The following is a 23,484-nucleotide window of genomic DNA, read 5'->3' on the forward strand; positions in this document are numbered from 1 at the left end:
AGGGGGCCGCTACACATGAGTTTGGGGGGGTCATCTTTGAATGTTCCAACGTGAGTTTTTAGTCATCACTGGATACATTCAAGGACTCTCTTGAAATCCGATTAAAAAATATTAGAAACGTTTTTAGACTACAATGTAAACATTATCATTGTTTGTAGTTACTTTATTGATTGTTTTGTTCTTTTTGCATGCTATTTTTAAACGTTGTTTCGAAACTTGCGTATAGTTGAAACACTGAAATAATTACAATTCTACAGTACATTCTTCCTTCCCAAAGTCATGTATCATAACATTTATTATAAAGCACACCAAAAAATATAACTATACACAACTTAACGTCATAGATAAACATTTAAGGACATATTCAAGACTATGTGCCTGAGTAAAAGTGCATTACTTTAAAATATCCAACATTTTTATTCCTGTATTTTCTTGTTTGAGCTAAAATTAACGACACTTTCCGTAGCCATTAAAAGCACGCTGGGTGACGTCATGAAGGGAACTCCCCGCTCGCTTCTGAAACCGCCTCCCAATTCAACACCGGACAGATTACGCTCACATCCTCCCCGTCACCACATCCACACGCAGCCGGGGACCATTTTAAGCCGATATTTGGACCTGTCGTCTCCAAGGTACGCGTAAATATGTTTGAAAAATGTTTTATCCCATGGCAGGGCTGTCTCTCGCGCGCAGCTTCCATAGTTCCTTACGATAGAGGCTGAAGTCGTGTCTTTCGGAGGTAACTGTGCTGATGTGCTCCAAGTGTCAGCGCTGAAATGCTACGCTAAACTCCCGACACAAACACCGTTATAGGATCTTATTTGCGGTTTGTGAAGCTGGTAAACAAACATGGCCTTTTAGCGGGCCACAGAAAAGGCTAAACAGTGCTGCTAGTTAGCCTTCAGAACATTTGCTCCCTGCTCTTGTTCTGTCTCGTTAGAAATAGAGTAATTAGTCACGTCCCCATGTTTCCCATCGTGCCCATTTATTTAACAATATTGTGTTTGTTATTTACGTTATACATAGGTTTGGCATAGTATCCTTTTTATTATTATACAGCTATTACAGTTAAGCGCCCCCAAAGCTGTGTTTTAGCGGTTGGTTTTAGCTGTGTGTAGCCTGTTTGCTAGCCCCCACAAACGCGCTGAAGACGCCAGCTTGCTTATCTATTTTTAGGTGATCAGGCTGTAAGCTCCTTAAGCCACCAACATACAGCGGCTGTACAGGCCTTAATGTAAACCAAAGAAGTTTTTTTTGCTCCTTAAGCCCTTTATCAACCCTTGTTTTGAAGTGTCACTTTTTCTAAGACGTGACTTATCACAGTTGCAAGAAGGAAACCAAAGAGATTGCCACACATACTGTCTACACTGGTGCTAGGGCTAGCTGCTATCTGTTACTACAGTGGTATTTAAAGTATGTCCATTTGTTTTGCTAATGTCTAATGTATTTAACTTTACAGTGAGGTGGAGACAGAGTAGTAGGCTACATACATAACTGCTGATGCTGCTTAGCCACAGTTACAGTCTCAGCCAGATGAGGTGAGTTTTGAAATGCTGCAGGCTTTGTTACTGTAAGTCTTCTATCAAGTTTTTGCTGTTTTAACTACCTGTTGTTGACATTATAGTTTTGCTTGTAGAGCTTTCCTATTTGGGTGATATGAAAACTTCAAAAAGGCTCTACTACCACTTTTCTGGCAGGAGGTCCCAGGTAGGGGCGTGTCCCTTAAGAGCTCTTCAAAGTTACTTGAGAAGCAGATAAGTTCTGAGACTTGGACAAACTGCCCATAAGGAAAGTGAAACTAATGTTGTCGCAATCTTCAGTCATCTCAGTGGTAATGAAAAACACCCTTTAGAGAATGTGATTTTCATCATTTAATAATAGTGCTTTTTTACCATGTTGTCTTAAATCTGTGTAATCCCTCAGTCGTTCCAAAGTGGTTCATGGGCGTATACTAGTCTATGTGCTTATACTTGTTCTGATGCAGCTCAAGATTATTCTAAAGCAATTCAGGAAAGGTTAATTTCTGTCCTGTGAATGTGACTTTTTATGCTCAAATGAGTATCTAGATTTGACACTAGTTTTAGTATCAATTAGTATGTGATTTTCTGAAAGTAACCAGAAATTAATATGTGCTCAATAGACTGTTGTAATAACACATACATGTTTTTAAATTATTAAGTTGTGTAATCGACCAGCATCCGACACAGAGCTGAATTGTACTAGAACAGTGAGTGAGGAAGCAGACTTTCCACAGACAAAAACAGTGAGACTGTTGAGAGTATTCAAGGGGCAAATGTTAAATCAAGTCAATGGGGTTGTTTGTTGTCAGCAGTCGCACAGTAGGTCGCCTGAGCAAAAGCATGTCCGACGACCAACTAACTGGCAGATTAAGCAAAAAGTGCAAAGCTGCATTTTTGTGATTTGGTGCAAACAATGTCTTTTCTGTAGCCGTGATTCAGCGTTGGCTTGGAATAAGTGTCGCAACTGTTGACCAACAAGCTGCCTTGAATGAACAAATGAAAAAATACAAATAGAGTTGTCAAAAGTATAATTTGAACAAGTACTTTTCTGATAGACCTTATTTTTTTAGTATCAAGTATATGGTATCAAGTATATAGTATCATGGACCACTGTGGAACCTACCTGGACCACTGAAGGGTAATACAGATGTTAGGCTGCATGACAATATAGAGTACTTTGATTTAATGTTGAAAATGACAGCACTCTAAAGAGTATTTTTTAATTATCATTGTGGTATTTGAATCAATATCGACTCTATTCCTTAGTAGGAGTTGAGTTTGAAATGTTAGTATTGTGATAACCCTAAAATGAACTGGTCGTGTCCCATGTCTGCCTTTTACTTCCGGCTTTTCCCTTTCGTTCTTTTATAAATGTGCTTGCTTCTGTGGATCAGTAGTGTATTGATTTGCCGTTATGATGGATGCCCCTCCAAAGCCGTGCCTGGGACTGTCACAAAGAGTATAGTGACCTGTTACTCCATATGACTGGATTATAACATTGATTTTAGTAATAAGGCTGCACAAGTCAATGCACCTTCAACTTAAGCAAATTACATAAGATGTCAATACATTTTTCCCATATAGGGAGCCATACTTTAAATGTCTCTCTATAATATTTTATTTCTAATCAAACTTATTTATTTTCAGACCCATTGTAGTAATTCTAAAACATACAGACTATTAGAATAATGTGTAGATTTGACATTTTTTCATTTTTATTTTTTTTATGTATTGTTGTCTAACAGTTAAAAATGACAGTCCATTTGCATTTCTGTTAGTATGGCACATCCGGCAGAAGTAACTGTCCTTCAGTTGTCCAAACTAGAAGGCACCAGACATCATCTTATCCATTCTAACTGTTCTCATTTTATGGCCTTTTTAATGGGCTCAAACTCATTTACCTGCCCTGTTCCTCTTCAACTGTTGACTCCAGATACACTCTGTAATTTTTCATTTTCAAATCAATCATTCTGTGTGTTTGTACATAGGTCTCACGTCACAGTCCATCACCTGAGTGCAAATATATTACCTTTACCAAGCTCTGAGCTATTGTGGTTTATATCCGCCATTATTGTTCTTGTGAAAACAGTATTTGCATTGTGTCTCTTATTTAATAGTAGAGTAGACTGGTGGTTAAAAATGTAAACAACAATAAATACCATTCCACATATGAAGAGAACATCATTAATATTTTGTTATACATTATTTTTCTTTTGACTACAGCCATCTTGGAACAATTGCTAAGTGTTCTTTTCTTTCCACTAATTGGGAACACATGAACCTCTTCCACTATTCACATGACAACGTCCCAGTTTCCTGTGGCCTACAAATGTTTTTAGGGATATCTAGGCTAGTAGCACTTTAATATAGCCTAGTTTTGCTATGATAATTTTAGCGATTAGACTTAGTTAAGTAAAAAATAGATACTTTAAGCGTGTCTCTGCCTGTATCTAATCAACATATTGCAGAAAAGAACTCAAACACCAACATATTTTCTACTTGTTGAATGAGATGGCAGTAACATTTCAAAAAGTTGCAATTCTAAAAACTAATGTTTCAATTTCACTGCCCATTGAAGAAGTAGTTGTACATTATATGGTAAAAAAGCTCTTCAGGTAACACCAGCTGAAGAATGTAAAACGAGGCACCTTCCATTGTTTAGATCTGCATTGTCAACACTTGAGCTTGGTATCCCCCTGTTGGGACTTGCTCAGAGTTTCGTTCCCATTTTGAAACATTCCAGTTTAACTAACAAACCAAATAGGGCATAGACTAGAATGCTTCTGGGAGCGCACCTATGTTCCCACGGCTCTATGTTCCTACTACTAGCCATAGTTCGTACTCTCAGCCATAGTCTCCAAACCAGGCCCTATCGTAACTATTATCCTATGAGCCAACAAACATGGGCACAAAGAGCTGACCCTGTGCTTCTTGATCAGGAAGAATGGTGTTGGAAAACTTGAAGTGGAAAGGATGTCCAAACACACACAAAGTTACCGGTAATCATTTTCTCTGGTCCAGACAGATGAACCAAGATGAATTTAACTTTTTTCATTATCATCGTAAAAAAAAACCAGCATTGAATCACACAGGCAGGATTGTCTGTTGAAGGAGATTACATGAAAAAGTTTGACCTAATACTTAACAAAAAACATTTTTTGTTAAGTATTATGTCAAACAGGTTTTTAATTGCTCATAGTTTATTTAGGCCCCTGCCCTCCATCAAGGATTATGACATCAAATTCTACAAAATTAATGTTGGCCTGCTGGGATTTTTTTGAACAAGCACTGCAATCTCATTTGTCTCTCAAGTGTTTTAAAATAAGTATCCCTAACTAACACAAGTATCAAGCATCTCAGAACATGTTTGTAGAGATCTTGGCGAGGCCTTTTTGTTGTTTGCAGTGGACATTACGTGACAGCCGGTTATAATTCTGCTATATTATTGCTTGCCGGTCTGTTAGCGTAGCCCCATGTTCCATAACATGCACTGTTGTTGGCATTTGGGCCTTGTTGACACAGATGCATGAAGAGCTGGCTGGGTGCTGTGGTGTGGGCTAATTACTCCCAGGTGAGGAGTCCCACTGCGGCCTTTTTTAGATCTGACTTGAGAGGAGTTTGCAGGATCTGCCACAGAGCTGAGCAGCAGGAGCCTGGACGTCCTAATCAGTGACTCATAAAACTACAGGTGGGCTCTCATTAGCTGATAGCACAACAGCTACAGTCAGGGCACTTCTCTTCTCTGGGGATTTACATAACGACGATATGTAGCAACGGTTATGACCGTCATTAGCCTTTAAACTATTATCTAAGAAAATGTGCTGCTGATATTTACTCTGCAGTGATTCTCGGGCAATGGTTAATCTATGTCTTGTTTAGGCAGTCTTGTTCCATTCTGTTTCCTGGTCTTAAAAGAAAATGTTTATTCAGTTCTTTTGTTTGATAAGTTAGTTTTAGGGATGTAATGGTATCCAAATCTCTGTATCTGTAGTTCGCACGGTTTAATAGCTGTTGCTACAATAAAACAATGCATTTAAGCAAAGGAGACTTTTGATGAGACGATATTACGATTTTTTAGGTTATTGTTACTTCCGTAGTTTCGCTCTTGTTTGTGTTTTGCCATCGCCATGTGTTGAATGAAGCTTTATGTGCTTGTTGGTTATTTATTTCATAATACAATCTAGGTAGGTAGGTAAGTATACTTTAATGATAACCAACAAAATCATTTCATTATAGGGATCAATATATTTTTACCATGAATAAGTTCCCCCATTCAGCTGTCCCATGGATGTCCACTATGTAAATATAATAGATTATGTGTGATTCAATCTTAAAGGATTAGTATTTTTTTGTATTTTACTCTATTTTTGTTTGGAACTGTTGCTGTTAAAACATTTGGGCTAAGCTTGTTTTCACCTGCTATGACTCTAGCAAATGCCACAGTGACTGTAGACATTGAATAAAGCAAAATGAATGGGATACGTATTTTCCGGATGTTTCTGTGACATCTCTGTAATCTCCGTTGTGGATACCTCCAGGAGCTTAGTGTCAGGTCAGCAAACATACCAGACATTTCAAGCAATCATTTGGCCACATAACTATTCGTTGCTCTGTGCTGTACTGTCTCTATCTTCTGCATGTCGGCTTAAGAGTTGGTCATTGTACAGAAAGTAACGTGCCAAGACAAGCGTAGGACTAGTCTTCATCATTGTATTCCAGGAAAGACACACAACAAGGTGAATTAGCCACGTGCTAGCACTTTATAGTCGGTCATTACTTGTGTCATTGGTGCGTGGTTTATTGCTGCTGTCAAGGAAATATAAATGCTGCACAGGTCAAGGTAAGGTGCCTGGTCAATTCTCAGAGGACACGCGATTTTTAAAAGCTGGAAAATTGAGCTCGTCTAGTGTAATCAGCTGTTATAAATCAAACGGTCAAGAACATTCAGTTCACTATATCCTATTGTGTATCTGTAAAGTACTGAATGAACGGTGTTGTTAAATCCTTGCCTCAAGCCACAAAACACTACTGTACTTTTAAATGTTCCATTTCATTCAATGTTTTTATTTATAAAACAATGAGTGGAAAATTACTGGAAAATTGACAATTTGTACTCTAAACTTTTTAGCATCAGGAATACATCTGGACAAGCAGCCAGCTTATTAGAGACAGGAAAATAACAGGAAATACATGTGTTTATGCCCCTATTTCTGGTGACTGAAAAACTGGTTTTATGGAAATGATTAAATTTGTACTTGTCCAGACAGAAATTTAACTGACTATCTGACAAAAGGTAAAAAGCAATGCTGATTCTTACACCAGATAAACGGCTCTTCATAACACCAGCTGTTTTCAAATACAACTTTAATCTCCACTTGTTTTAAACTAGGGTTGCATGATATGAGAAAAACATGCAATATTCTATAACTATGTCTTGTATTGTGATAACCATATTTCATGTATGTGCACAATATTAAGATTAGTTAAATTTACGGTAAATAAAAATGTACATGCCTTCATTTACTGGTCAAACTGTGTAAAACTTAAAACCTGACAGTAACTAAATCAAGAACAACCCAAATCTAATGTAGGACCTAATAATGAAAATGATGAATACAAATCTGTAAAAACAGTACATTTCCATAAAATGGGGAACCTTGTGTTGTTTTACATTTATTTTCTTGCAATATCAGTTATTGCATCATCTGATATTACAGTATTGTTATTTTTGTGACATATTGTGCAGCCCCTAGCTTTCAGCGCACCCCTAGTTATTCTCTTATTTCTTATCTCTTATTCTCTCACAACGAGCCACGTGCGTATTTTAAAACTAACTAAGTAGTAAACTCATTGACATTTAATGAATAATAAATTGGCACTTTGGCATTTCTCTGAAGCCACTGAATGATTGTCCACGCTATATTTCACTGTTGCTTTGTCACTGTTGCAGAGTCCTGTGTGTGCTGTGATCCATAACAGCTGCGTACAGTTAATTTTTAACTGCACTGGCCAGGATCAGCAGTGCAAATATTAGATCTCATTGTTGTCATTGGATTATTGAAGCGATGAATGTAAGCGGATACAGGTGAGACTAGACTCGTTTGTTATTGTCCTAGGGTAGGAGTTTTTCTTTTTTCATTTACAACATGGACACCGCCCCGAGGAGGAGAAAGTCCTGAAAAAGTTAAACAAAGCGGCCATTCTTGAAAGGAATCCTTGTGTCTTTGTGTGGTGCATATTGTACGCGCTTTGGGTCACATATTCCCCATTCAAACACGCCCATTCAATTGTTAAGTATATCTAGATGTCCCAGTTTGATGCAACGTGAGTAGACATGCATCAATAAAACTCATCTTTGGCTCATCTTGGGAATTATTGCTTTTTTGTTCTGCCTATTTCAGAGCATCTTCTCTAGCGAGACCCACTCTGCCGGTGCTTGACTGGGCTATCAGCAGTCGACCTTGCGTATCAGATGAAAGATTTTCGCTTCATTGGCCCTCCACCTGCATTGTTCCTCATTTTTCAGTTTTACAAAATGACTGCATTTTATGACAAACTGCAAGATTGTTCATTAATCTGTGCTTTAAAACAGTTAGACATTGATTAATAAAAATGTAATTATTGCTACAGCTGCCATGCCAGATTCCTAGTAGTACTTCAGTAGAAATTTTCCATCATGTGCTTGGAAGAGATATTTTGTTACCTTTTGTTCAATATATATTCATACTTAACCAGTATTAACTAGCATCAGGAATCTTGAACCATGAATTATTCTACATCAGACCATTGAATCAAAATCAATGATCAGCTTAGGTATTTTTAGTCGAGGGGTCCACAGCCAATCCAGACAATAAAAATGTGGTTTGGAGGAGAGTTCACATTTTGGAGGAAGGAGTTTGACTGTGTTTGTGCTAAATGGCAATGATTAAAAGTATTTTTTTTGTTCACAAAATTAACAGTGAAAGCCATTTTTATTTGTTTTTAACATAAGATGAACAATAATATGGGGGCTGAGTGTATCGCCTCCGTTTGTTGCAAAGCCAGTTTCATATCAGTTTTTGAAGCAGACTGGTTTAGATACAAGGCAGGAAACACATGCAGTCAGATAGGAAAAGAGCAGTCAACGGGTGGTGGCTCCGAATAGGTGGATCAAATACTCAGTAATGTAAGCATGTTGGAGATTGATTTATAGTGGAAACATCAAGTGCGTTCCAAGAATAATGTTTAATGCATACTTGCAGACAAAGCAATACCTGTGTAGACCCACAATATCCAACCTCCTGTTCAGTGTACATAGAACCAAAGTGCCATAAACATTAGCAACATAAACATTGCCTAGTATCCAGAGCTGTCTCCAAGGTTTGCTGGTGAGGTCATTCCTGTTTGTGGAATGGTGTGGGAGGGACAGGAATGATCTAAAGATTGTCTTCAAGTGCTGTGTCTGGTTACGTCTGTTTGACATATTGTCCCCTGTGTTTTCTTCTGCACTCACATGGCTAGCCTTGTGCTAAACTACCCTCCACTCTCCCGGGAAACCAAACTCTGAGAGGGGAAACATTTACTATGTCAGGAGAAGGATAATACAGTTTCTATGTGTCACCGTTTCCACTGGCCACAACTTCAGCTGTCGATGCCACTGAAGCATTTAATTTTTTTTTTTAGAATTTAGATTTTGTTTCCACCAAATATTAGAGTTTTCAGAAGTATCAAAAATCTGAATAAATTAGATAATCTTTTGAACAAGTATCGGTACTTAAAGTGTAAAAAACCTACGTATCATGACTCATCTGAACAGTTTTAGGATGATCACATGATAACATAAGGAAAGTACTATTCAGTTTGAAGGTGAAGAATGGGTGTTTTTCTGTGGTTTCCTGTTGACTTATTGTTCAATATATGTTAAATGGAACCATCATTTTAGGGCACAGTATTTATTGTGGTACTTTTTCTTTGTGCAAGTGGGGAACCTTTTGATATTTTTCTGTTAGATCTAATCTGCAGAGGGTTGAATAAATAACAAACTAACTACTAAAGTCTTTCAATCTGACATTTATTAATTCAAATTTGTGTTTAACTATATTATACATTTAGAATAGTTTTTTGGGGATAATTCTACTTAGGCATTATTGTGTCTGTGTCATAAATTAGGTTCAGTATTATCCTTTATTGTCTATATTTTTTCATTAATATGTCGTACTTCAAAATCTGTTATTGTGACAGACCTAGTGAGATCTATTTTTCATGCTTAGTAAGGAAAACAGTATTTAAAAATCTATGCCTGTGCTGTAACCATGAATAAAATTGTACCACTTAAAAGTGATGTTAGGTTTCCATGGTGACATAATATGATGGTGGTTTTGTTTTCATTACAGAAGTGTGGGCGTTTTGTGGTCATTATAAAGTTAAACTGTACACCCCAGTTGTTACACCATTCAACAAGGCACTACTATCAACTTCTCCAGATGATGTTCGATGTTATATTGAGCACTTTTAATGGTTTTGTTTTTCATATAAAGGGTTGATGTGGTTTTCTAGTGGATTGTTTGGAGTGATTATCTTAATGATGGAGGCAAACAAATGAGTTTGTTTGAATTCAAGTAGACAGGCAAATCAGACAACTGGCTTATAAACTAGTGGATATGGTGTAGGTTTGTGTCTACACGGTGTACTGAATCAGCATTAACTATTTTATATATTTATTGGAATTAAAGGAGCACTATGCAACTTTTATGGTGGATGGTGTCTCCATAGAGATGTTATTTCTTTGCTCATAATGTTCTACAGTATGATATTAATGGGCCTATATTGCAATACATTTTTCCCATGTGTTTGAGCAAAATGTGTTTGTACCTTAGTACAGATATAGTGTATAAGTAAAGTATAAAGTGACTCTTGAGGTCAGAATAACTCTGCTCTGTGCTGTCTGCATCCAATTACAAAACATTTTATTATCCCATAATCAGAAAGTGCACATTGGCATGTCATGTTGTTGTTATTAGCCTTACTGTGACAGATTGCATTTATTCAGTATTCACTGAGACAGGCAATTAAAACATCTGAAGACAGACATGTTCAATGCCATCCTGTGGAACATTCCAGGCAAAGCAATAACATGATCTCCATGGATACAAGCAGGTAGTGAACTCTCCACCAGAATACTTTATAGTCCACCTTTAAACTTGATTTTTTTAACATTGCATGCCTCCTGCTATAAATAAGTTAGCACTAAATCAACATTTGCAAAAGGTACTATTCACAATAATGTTCACTCTTTTTCATTTTTTTCCCCAACCTGACATAAAATTTCAGATCAGCAGAGCATGAGTGCTTTGAAGAATGAGGCCAGAGGCTGAGGGCTTTTCTGCTGCAGCACAGTGAAATTACCTGTGGTGAAAAAGATGAGTGTCTAAAATGAAGACGAGACGGGGTTGCATTAACTCGTAAACTTTTCACCCAGATCTCAACCCACAACCTCTTTAAAAGACATGCTAACCATGTTAACCTTCCTTTTGTCATGCAAACGTATTACATTGTGCACTTCTATAAACTGTCTATTGGTTTAGGAAAAGAAAGTAATGCTACATGAAAAAATGCACTATGTGAAAACTTTGTTGAATATTCCAATAACTTGATTAGTGCAGTATTTTAATTAGTACTGTGCAATCAATATATTTATCAAATCGAGATCCAGTGGCTGTTAATCTGCTTGTAGTAAACTTTTAGAACAAATGCATCTGTGCAGATTATTTTAACAGTTGTTCTGTAAATGTTGGTTTGCAGCTTGGTCTCTGAATCAATCTTTATTGTCACTGAGACATGTGATTGCCAGATTGAAAATACTATTGTGCTGTTTTAAGAAGCTTGATTCTGTTTCATTTCATACATCCACAGCTTTCTAATCCAGAGGTCTACAGCCAAGTCTGTTAGTAAAATGGTTTGGAGTAGAGTTTGGACTTTGGAATAATATGTTGGACTGTTGTTTATATTCATGAATTGAAATGTGTATTTGTTCTTGGTAAGAAAAAATAAAAACCACTAAATTGAAAAAAAGCCCTAATTTTAATGGTTGTTCTATAAATTCATTTAAAAGTTGAGAACTAAACCAGGACCAAAATGTGACTAAATTAGTAAATATCATGTATACATCTAAACTAAAGATAATATTTAAATTTTTAACTTTCATAAAGGGGGAAAATTACTGAAATGATTGTAGTGAAATAACAATAATTTTGCGATTTTATATTGCACAATCCTAAAAAGTCTTAAGTAATTCTTAAAAGGCCACTGTGGAACTTATTATTGTACAAATCAATAGACCTTCCTCTTTACAAATGTACGTTGCATAGTTTGTAATGTCACTTCTCTCAGTGGTTACCATGAGTAAAATGCGAACAATACAACTCCTCCCAAAACATCCTGCCTCATGAAGTATCTTGAATCAGAAGCATCTATGCTTTCATTTTGTGGTAACACATGAGTCCCGGGTGTTGTATAACTGTAGCCTGGTTTTATGGTGCTTCATTTGTTGTTGTTGCTTCCACGTGTAACTGAGCGGGCAAAGTCCAGTGAATGACAGACAGATACGCTTTGGAGCTGTGTGTCCAGTGATGCAACAGGCACCCGTATCTGATAATGGGCTCTATACAATGTAAAATGTAAATTTTTTTATTTCTCATTTTTATTTTTTTTATCTTTTCTATCTTAATTTTACTTTAAAAATATCATTTTTATAAGTTGAAATTCTTCTGTAAATGTTATGAACTCGGTTGATAAAAGAATGTGTCCAAATTCATGTCACAAGTTGTTTACTACTGAAATCAAACTCTTGTTCCCTGGCTCACCATCAGTTTTCAAATATGTTATGTTAGGGGCATTGCAGTATTAACCTTTATGTTGCATATGTTGGAAGAAACATCATAATTTTACCCTAAGATGATCAGTTATTGGCATCGTGAAATCTGTCATTGTCTTGCATTCATGTAGTTGTAATTCATCAGCATTAATCTGGTTTAATCTGCCTTCTGAATGATAAAGTTACTGTGACATAAAACTTTTTTCTTACGATTATATATTGTGACCTGTGATAATCAATTGAGGATTAATCTTGACATTCCTTCTAGGATTGTCAGAAGTATCGAAAATCAGATACTAATCAATACTAAAACTAGTATTGATACTGGAAAAAAAAAAATCACCTTTTCTAAACTGTTTCAGTTTTCAGTTTTATCAAAACTAGTGCAGGATCCCATGGTATAATAAACAAATGCAAAATGTTATTTTGTGTTACAAATTACAATACTGTCTAAAAGCTTTTAAAATAATCATTTGGGTATCGTCGAGTCTATTCTGTAGTATTGAAATTGAGTAGTGTCATGACAACACTAATTCCTACAATGTTTTTTCTATTAAGTTTGTATCTGCAACTGTTTGTGTTCTTAGGAATCCGATTTGGAAACTGCACTCCACATCTACAAAGTCCAGTTTACAGAAAGGGTGCACTTGTTTGTGACCTTATTGTTGGGCCAGATTATTTCCTCACTGTATAAGCTGATTGAGAGAGTGCAAAGGTCCAGTTCAGCCAGCTGACTCAGTGACAGCTAATCTCTGATCTGTCTCAATTGTGTGCTGCTAACAGATTGACGCCAGCACCCTTTGTCTCCCTTTTTGCCTTTATCTCCATTAAACCACAGTTCTCCTATTGGACTCTATATGTTAAACAGCTCCACTGGCACGGAGCTGAGGTGCTATCTCCGATACAAACATGTCAAAGGTGTCACATTTTGTTACTTATGAAAAAAAAGTGGCAACAGTAAAACAAAGATCAGGGCTTCAGAGTGCGACCAATTTGGATCGTGCACCTAAAATTTTTCCTGGTGTGACAAAAAACATTTCCTTGGGTACACCTGATCTTCATCATCTCCTGTGTCCTCTCTGCTCATTATAAACATGGATTAAATAATATAGAACACACTTAAATATCTCGTGCACAGAACTTAATATGCACTGCAGAGCTCACCAAACCTGCAGATTCTCCACACTGTTTAGTTACATAAATGAGGCTACTGTTGCTCGAAGTGAAAAAGAAAATAAATCCAGACGGCAAAATACGTCAAAGCTCAAGTATTGAAATTGCAAGTCAAATCGTTAGTCTGGAGCCCTGAAAGACTGAAGCACCCATGGCTGTTTTTAAATGACAGTTGTTGGAAAAGAGCCAAGAAAACCGCTATAGTGCTATATGCAGTGGAGTAGATCTAGAAACCCTGCCCCCAACCACACCCCATTGGGAAAAATATTAAGGACAAGGATGACCATAATTTATTCATCTCTGTTCCCAATTCTGTTTGGCCAGATTTAAGAGATGTACAATTTACGTATATTGTGAGGCTATATAAACAGTGTTTTTTTATTTTTTATTATGCCACTTTGCTAGAGCCATGTGCGTGTTTGGTGGGCTAAGCTATAAGCCAAAATTGCTAACAAAGACCTTTAATATATTAGCTAATATGCTGTTATGGTTGGATATAGTGCTTCAGTTGTCTTACTGCTAATATGAACGATCCAATTCTACATTTCTGTGCATATTTGGTGTTCTCTTATCTCGGTTTTGTTTCCCAGCAAACATCCTCCACCACGTTTTGTTTTTACAGCCTTCACATGGAGGGTTATCAGGTCAAAGACAGTTCTCCCTCTGGGCTACAGCAGGCTAAATCTTGCTCCATGGGTTGTCCAAAGTAATATAGAGACTGCAGCATTATAAGCCTGTGTTCTGAATAGGCCGAGCGTTGAGGTGAGAGGAGGCTACAGGAGCTCCTGTGCACTCTTGTGGTGTGTTGTCGTGCCAACCACATTTACTGCCAGAGAACTTCACTGTTGAACTGAGACTAGGGGAAAAACCTTTACTGAGAGAGCTGACTTAAGTATACTGAGAGGAGATAGACAGTTTCAGCCTTTTTTTTTTAGCAAACCAAGTGAATAAGCATTATGAACTTAAAACAATGTTTACTGGGCCTTTTTTGGATCACATATTGGTTCAAGTACATGTGATTTAATGTAGTAATTTGCTGGGTAAGGAAAAAAATGTTACTGACTTTTTAGGACGTTAGTAGGAAAGTCAAGTGTAGTTAGCCCATCACTACTATACCTACTCAAGCTCTGACTAGAAATATTAAAATAACTGCTAAGAGCTAAGTATGCAGTAGATAAAATACTCTACAACTTCAAACAACTACTTAATAGATACATATTATGCAAGTTCCACTTTTATGAGTCTTTCACCATGTTATAAATCAAGGAGCATTTCGAGTGATTCATGCATGTTCACGAGGGGTGAGACATGACACGAGACTGGGTCCACAAGAACGAGATAAGGCAAGATTTTGACATTTGTACCAATAAAAGTTCACAATTCTGGCCTCACTAATTTTGATTTACTTTATTTAATATTTTTGTGGTTGTTGTACCTCTGCATTTTGGAACCACAATTTTTTAATCCCTTTTTTGTCTAATCCAAATGAAAAAACAAATCTCATGAGATATTTTTTGTTGTCTTGTAAGATCTTGTGGCTAGAGATCTTGTCCTAATGTTGACCTGGAGCATGACCATAAATAGGTTGTATTTAAATACAAAATCAGTCTTCTACATTTCAACGTGATAATATTGTAGTTAGTATTTAATCCTATTCTGCACTCTCCTCTCTACCATCCGTCCGCTCTCGCTCCTGTGGCTTTAGCCCGCTGGCTTGCTGCCCTTGTTACAGGGGTGGGGCCAATGACTGCTGACCTCCGCTCTGATTTATGAGTTCCTCCCTGTCCTGCGTTCCCCTCGCTCTCAGTTTACCCAGGCAGTAGATCAGACATCCTCACTCCCGGCTGGACCTCGCACTCCTGTGAACACAAGCCGAGACCCCCGTGTCCACTGCCGACGTCGCGCCCTATAAACAAACCCCACATATGCAGCACATGTGGAGCCTCCCTGTTAGCTTTGGCTGTGGGCTAAAGCCTGGATTTCAAACGTATACAGTGGAGAGTAAATACTTGTTTGAAGAATAGAGTGGGATACTTTTGCAGTTAGTCTTTCAAGTTGCAGACTGACGTGTTCAGGATATGGCTTCATCTGAAAACTCATTACCTTCATATGAGTCACATTGTTCTTCCTTCACCCTGTGTGAGTGTTCATCATCACCAGATTCCTGTTCACAGATTTTTCCTTTGTTTGCCAGGGCTGGACTCTGAGGGGAAAACCAATGAGCTGAAGACATCTTGTGCACACTTTTATACCTTGTGTCGTCAGCTGAAGAGGCAGCCGGGCTCCTCTGCCACCCTCACCATGTGCCAAAGCAGGATAGGACACAGCCCTGCCCCATAGACAGCGAGTTGTGCAGTGATCCAGTGGCTCCTCTGTCCCAGGATGAAGAAGGCGGGCTCATGGACAGCAGAGGACGTGTCACGCTGGCTGACAGAGGAGGGCATGTCTGAGTATGTGGATGCTCTGCAGGGGACTGATGGGCCTGCTCTGCTCAGGCTCACTCGGGAGGACTTCAGGAAAACGCACCTGTGCCGCGTCTCCTCTGATGGGGGCCAGCAGCTGTTGGAACGTGTGCAGACGCTGCTGATCGAGAATCATATTGAGACTCATAAAAATGGCCATGCAAACGGGCACGCAGGGGGTCTGCCTAACGGGACCACCAAGCCCCACCGGAACGGCACTCTGGGACTAAGGAACTACGACAAGGAGATGGTGCAGATCCCTATTCCCTCTAAAGAGGTTCGCTCCTCCTTCCCCACAGAGTGGGCTAAAACTGCAGTGTCCTTCATCTATGCAGTGGTGTGCTTTGTTACCACCACTGTGGTCATCTCAGTGGTACATGAGAGGGTCCCTCCTAAAGAGCACACTCCTCCTCTGCCTGATAAGTTCTTTGACGTCTTTGACAGGAAAGAATGGGCCTTCTCCATCTGTGAGATCATTGGGATGCTGCTGGTCTTACTGTGGTTCCTACAGTGGCTGCTCCTAAAGCACAGGTCAGCGGAGCACTTTGGTTTGATAGTGTGACTTACATGTACTACCATCTGATGAACCTCTTCTCTGTTCCAGGTCAATTATAGGAAGGCGCTTTTTCTTTATTGTGGGCACTCTTTATATGTATCGGTGTATCACCATGTACATCACCACTCTGCCTGTTCCTGGGATGCACTTCAAATGTTCTCCAAAGGTCAGTCATGCTCTTTTTGACTATATCTTTATCTCTATCTTGACTCTTAGTATTAGGAGTTAGATCACTATGCAAAACAAACAAAATCATGTCCTTAGCCAGGCCATGCATCAACATTACTTGTGCAAATTGTGAAATTTTCCCACAGTGATTACTAAAATGCAAACAAGAACTCACTTTGTGAAACAGTGCAAATGTAATGGGTTAAATAATACCACACAATACCACTAGTGCAATACTGCTCTTTTTGCATTTTTTATTTATTTATTTTTTTTACAGAAGATTATGTTCTAATATTTAGCTGGCTGGGACTTTTGGACTCAATTTGGGCTGAAACTATCCAATTGGTTAATTGTAACTTGTCAGTAATTTATAATAAAATATATAAAAATAATATTCAACAAATTTTGTAATCAAATAATTATCTGGAATATACAGATTCCAAAACATTACATGTGCTGAGAGAAGAGAATTTATGATGGTAATTACACCAAAAATATTAGAGAAATATTTAGGGTGGCCTTATGTAACTGTTCTGGAGTGGAGTCCGCTGCTTGCTTGTCTCCATAGAGATGGTAGTGGATGTTTCACAGTATGACATTTAACAATCCATCATTAATTTATTGAGCATTTTTATTACTCAAAAATACTTGGAAAAATGTACAATCTCACAGTGAATTGGGTATAATCCATGTTTATAGATATGACCTTTTCTCCTCGGAACTAGACAAGTTTAATGCCGTACTGTGGAGCATTCTAGACACAGCAATAACATTTCTATAGACACAAGCAGATGACCCTCCTCCAGAAAAGGTATAGTGCATCTTTAAGCCACATCACTTAAACTTTGTCTGAGCTTATAAAAATATCACAATCCAATAAAGTCCCAGTGTGGGTGATATTTCTCTGACTGAGTGATGTCATGTGAACATAGTGAAACAGTACATTTACATGCCCTGGCTGTGCCTGTGTTTCAGCTTCTGGGCGACTGGGAGGCACAGATGAGAAGAATAATGAAGATGATCGCTGGAGGTGGTCTCTCCATAACTGGTTCCCACACAATGTGTGGAGATTATTTGTACAGTGGCCATACCGTTATGTTAACCATAACATACCTCTTCATCAATGAATGTGAGTAGTTTAAACCACTCTTCATGTTTCAGTGTGCCTTATCCTTCATTGTTGACTCTATTTCTTTGTGAACTCAAATAATATAATATTTAAGCTTGCTTGTTCTCAGTCTCTGATTAAACTGACATTTTTGTGGACGTTGAGCAGTACATTGGTGGTTAGTACTTTAACAGGAAATGGTGTTTTGCTGATTGAATAGGACTGATCAAGTCGCTGTGTCAGTTATGTTTTAGTGGTTATTCACATTTGTCAGTTCTGTGACCATCTGCTCCGAGCTGCATCAGGAAGTGTAGAGGAAGTGAGCACTAATCACATGAGCACTTTCTGTTCCTCTGTGTCCTATCAGACTAGATTAGACCCGGGATCACCCCTAAGTGATCCGAGTCCTTACTACATCTTGTCCACTGGAGGAGCTTGTGCTGACATTCCTGAATCTGAATTAAAGTGACAGTGACATCTAGTGGTAGAAATGGTGACTTGTTCTTAAACGTGCTGTGGATGTTTTGCAGACTCTCCCAGGAGGTACTGGTGGTATCCCTGGATATGCTGGGCACTGAGTGCTGTGGGAATCTTCTGCATCCTCCTGGCCCATGACCACTACACTGTGGATGTGGTGGTGGCCTACTTCATCACAACACGCCTCTTCTGGTGGTATCACTCCATGGCCAACCAGCAGGTCGGCATAATCTACTTCATACTGAAATGACTCCCACGCATCAAGTCATTGTTTATTGTAGGGCTGTAGTCCTTCAGTCACTTTAATGATTAATCGGTCAATGATGTCTTTATTTTCCACATTTTTTTTGGCAAGTAATTATTTTATTTTGATTTGAAGGATTTATATGAGACAGTGGCAGTAACGGCAAGGTATATAGTGAGTTAGTAGAACATTTTGAAGTAAATCTGCATATAAATACAGTGTCAATTGATTCTGCATTAATAGTTGTTTTTGTATTAACTCTTGTGCAGTTTGTCATATTGTGAGTGCAGTTTAGGTTAGATACAAGGTCACATCTTAGTTATTTAATAGTAGTATTTAATAATATTGGAGTTTTTGCCATGCCCCCTTTCTACTCTACTAAAATGATTGGCAGGGCATGTTTTTAGTCAAGCAAGATTTTTTGTTGATTTTAGCATTATCCACTACTTGCTTAAATACTACATCCCTCCACGTGCACACTACATCTCTCCTTGTGCACACTATATATCTCCTGATGCACACTACATCTCTCCTGATGCACACTACATCTCTCCTGATGCACACTACATCTCTCCTGATGCACACTACATCTCTCCTGATGCACACTACATCTCTCCTGATGCACACTACATCTCTCCTGATGCACACTACATCTCTCCTGATGCACACTACATCTCTCCTGATGCACACTACATCTCTCCTGATGCACACTACATCCCTCCTCGTGCACACTACATCCCTCCTCGTGCACACTACATCCCTCCTCGTGCACACTACATCCCTCCTCGTGCACACTACATCCCTCCTCGTGCACACTACATCCCTCCTCGTGCACACTACATCCCTCCACATGCACACTACATCCCTCTATATCACATGTGTCAATCTCAAGGCCCGCGGGCCAAATGTGGCCCTCCACATCATTTTATGTGGCCCTCGACAGGGTAAATTAAAAGGTCTGATGGTCTTAAAATGTCATTTTATCAGGAAATACGCAGTTACACAGCCATATCTTTACATATAGGCAAATGCATATGCAATATTTGTAACTTGAATAAGCAATAAATACAAAAACAGTTAATTAACAAGTTAAAAAGTAGTTAGATTCATTTTACATCTGGCCCTTTGAGAGCAGCCATTTTGCTGATGTGGCCCTCGGTGAAAATGTGTTTGACACCCCTGCTCTATGTGCACACTGCATCCCTCCACATGCACACTACATCCCTGCTTGTGCACAATCTCCTCAATACTTGTGTTGAATAAAATAATGTAAATGGTACATTATTTTCTTTTATTTTTTTATGTTTTATTTAAATTAATTTTTTTTGGTCTTTTTCAGTCGCTCAAAGAGACGTCTCAGAGTAACCCATTCTCGCGGGTTTGGTGGTTCCGAATGTTCCAGTACTTTGAGGAGAACGTCCGCGGCACCGTCCCCAGGAACTACCAGCTGCCCACGTGGAGAGGCGTGCAATGGGGCCGAGGGGTCCGCTACAGCAGGCTGGACCTTCAATGAGCACCAGACAGACAGACAGACAGAGAGGGAGAGAGGGAGGGAGGGAGGGAGGGGGGGATCAGGACTTCCAAAAGTGCATAAGAGTACCCACTGCACTCTCAATGTAGCGCTGTCTCTTCACCTCCACTAACAGACCTGTGCAAATGGGTAACACTGTGACCCACTTAGGATTTTTGTTTGTATATATTTTTAAGTTGTCTCACATCCTTTTTCTGGTCAACAAAAAGCACTAATTTATAAAGGTTTAGTGTCTTTACAAAATATCCTGCTTATTTTTAGCAGACCAACAAAGCATTTCAGCAATGTTTTTTCTTGCAGCACAAAAATGTAAATAATCATGTCTTCATATTCTTACAATTTTTTTAGTGCAAACAGTGTCAATCAAAAACTTGTTTGATAACCAAAATGCCATACGCATTTGTTCTTTTTATAGCAGATTACTTTTTGTAAACTACTTGCTAAGATGAGTCAAAATGCAAAAACTGAATTTTCTAAGTATGTCGAGACTTTATTTTTCAAAACTCAAATGATGTCCAAGATTTTTAGATTTTTACCTTTTTCAAGACGGACAGCGAGAGCATACAGAGCTAACGTAGTATAGCATTTCTCCAGTGCCTTCCTTCGCTTGATTGTAAAACAGTCCAAGTTCTATGTGTCTTGTGTCTCTGTGCTGCTGTTGCACCCTCACAGCAGCAGGAGGCGGTACCTTACAATAGTTTCAAAATCTTGTTCCCATGAATGTAAAATCAACAAAGCCAGCCTTATCAGAAAATTGGTCTTCCCAAAATGAAGCGTGAGTTAAATGTCCCGTTTCCATGGATATTCGAAGATGTCAAGTTTGTTATGTAACTGTTCTAAAAGAGAATTATGACTGTTAACTGTATTTGATCATGTCTATATCATTTCATATGTACCTAATCACTGATCTATTACATCATGGTGTTATCTGCTCCTCTCGTTACGTTTTGTGTGTGTGTGGAGGTGGTCCTCTACACACTTTGTTTCCCTTTGAATAACTATATGTTTCATATTAGTTTAATTGTTATAATTTTGTCATGATGAATTTATAAAAGTAACATTATGGAAAGGGGTACAAATTTCAGTTGTTCAATTTGAAGTGAAACAGTATTACAAAGCATTTTTGAATATTTTGCCAAGTCCTTGACCTTTTGGTGGGTTCATAAAGTTGATTTTTATTATCAACAATAATTAAATAAATATAACAAATGTAACTATTTAAAATGTGCCTCGTTATATAAATATGCTATATATAACTTTTTTTTTTTTTTTTTATTGAACATCTGAAATTTCAATTCTTAATCCTTCTTTTAGTATTGGTCGTAATCAGTTGAGGAATGTCATAAGATAGATATCAAACAGTTTAATAATGGTATTTTTTTTCCCTTTTTTTAACATGTCACTGTCCAAATCCAGCTGCTGCTTCTAGAGTGAAGACGGTTTGCCTATGACGTCATCCTTTGCCTCCAAAGTGCAATGATCTTTCTTGCAGTAAGAAGCACTAGTGTTGAGTGAAGAGAACAAACCATTGCATGATGCACACAGCCGATGATGTATGTGGCCACATGTATGCAGAGCAGACAGCATAGTATTTCAGTTCCACAAATGTGAAATGATGTGTTTTATTTGACTGAATTGTAAAAATGTATTTTTTCATGACATCAAACCGATTAGCTTTGATAATGTGGCTGGCTTCACAAGCCCAGATTTGAAAACTACCCATGTCTTACCCAATCAGCATTTTCCTCTTGTAGCAATGTCCATTATTTCATGGTCTGTGCTGGGATCAGGATCCTTGCACATGGATATATTCTATTGCAAGACATGCCAAGTGTCTGTTTACACATTGAGGCTCTCCTGGTAGATCATGAGGGGAGTGTGCCCAATGATGTGTTCTCTTGACCATAAGGAGGCTATGTTGTAGTATGTCGACTGTTCCTCTATTTTGTCCCTACTTGTGTGTGTATACCAGATGTTTGTAAGATAATGATAAAGGGTTCTATTTGGGACACTTTTGAATAAAAATATATCCATAAACCTAATTTATGTTATTTTCTAAGTAGTAATTTTTGTCAAAAACTGACCAGGAGTTGTTTGATTCACAAGTTTCAGTAATTCTGCATATTTAGTTTGTCTCTTTCCAGATCTATAAATGGATAATCCACACTGGTTAAGTCCATATACCTTCACCTCTCAAATGACCTCTATTATTATTATTATTATAATTATTATAATAGGTAGATAGGTTATCAAAATCACAAATATATAGATTACTTACCTACAGAGCTATTGCACTATAGATAACTACAGTCGCATACATTAAAGGCATATTATGCAACTTGTATTTCTGCCACCTGCTTGTTTCCAGACACAGATGTTACTGTTTTGCCTGGAATGTTCCAGCGTGAGATTAAAGTCATTTATCTCAATGGAGACAAGCAGGTGACTCCATCAGGCCAAGTTATAGGTCAGGTCATCTGTGGATTGTGACTTTAAGAAGAACATATTAGTTTTTTTTTGTTTGTTTTTTTCCTTTTGTAGTAGAACCTGTAATTGAAGAAATACAAGATACAAGTTAAATGCCATACTGTGAAACTCTTCACACTGAGTACCACTTAAGATAGCTTAATATTTGGCCTTTGCTTACTTTAAGTAGTACACGTACCCCAGTTTGAAAAAATACTGCATTACGTTATGCTACAACAATAATACCAAGGCCAAAGTGTGTATAGTTGTTGGAAAAAGTCTGATTGTAAAAATGCATGTTATAGACCATTAAATATGATGTCATGGCAGTACCGCTTTCAGCCAGCAGGTGGGCATATTGAGCTACAGATAAGGCTGAAGGTGACAGCACAACTACAGGAGCAGACCACAGTGTCAAACACTGCACATCTCTTGGGTTTTTGCTTCCATGCACAGTTATTGCTTCGTCAGCTCTTGGCCTGTTGAACTGGAGGTTCCTGTGGCTGCGTCGTGTTCTTTCTGTGTGCACATGATATGAACTCAGGGGCATAATGTTCTTGTGAATGTAGATCCTACACACTTTCTGACAGCACGAGACTACATTTGTTTCAATATTATGTCTCATGAAACTACATTACTTTAGTTAGGCTATAGGCTAAAACTATATGAGAAATGCAAGCTGTAATTTGGGAAAAATGATTGAGTTGTTTTGACACTGCTGAAAAAAGAAAACATAAAGGAAAAAAATAGTTTTATGGGTATTTATCACACTGTGAGGAGTGGGATCTATAGCATACACACAGCCACTTTATGGGGACCTGCCTTCTTTATGGGACAAAAATCAGCCCCCCTTGAGGTATAAATCAACCATATTATGCTATTTTTAATCCTACATATTTAGGCTGAGTTTTTCTCTCAAACAGAAAA

At 38.1% G+C, this 23,484-nt stretch overlaps 1 protein-coding gene across 1 annotated transcript; it reads left to right on the forward strand.

Annotated features, from left to right (window-relative positions):
• The first annotated feature begins 515 nt into the window (after positions 1–515).
• On the forward strand, positions 516–22,128 carry sgms1a (sphingomyelin synthase 1a). Its single transcript, XM_055227304.1, has 6 exons — positions 516–632; positions 15,740–16,538; positions 16,612–16,729; positions 17,707–17,860; positions 18,370–18,536; positions 19,900–22,128. Exons 2-6 carry the CDS (start codon positions 15,928–15,930, stop codon positions 20,071–20,073), a joined length of 1,224 nt encoding a protein of 407 aa, XP_055083279.1. The 5' UTR covers positions 516–632; positions 15,740–15,927; the 3' UTR covers positions 20,074–22,128.
• Positions 22,129–23,484: the final 1,356 nt, after the last annotated feature.

Source organism: Periophthalmus magnuspinnatus, chromosome 15 (assembly GCF_009829125.3).
Source record: "Periophthalmus magnuspinnatus isolate fPerMag1 chromosome 15, fPerMag1.2.pri, whole genome shotgun sequence".
Classification (NCBI taxonomy): domain Eukaryota; kingdom Metazoa; phylum Chordata; class Actinopteri; order Gobiiformes; family Gobiidae; genus Periophthalmus; species Periophthalmus magnuspinnatus.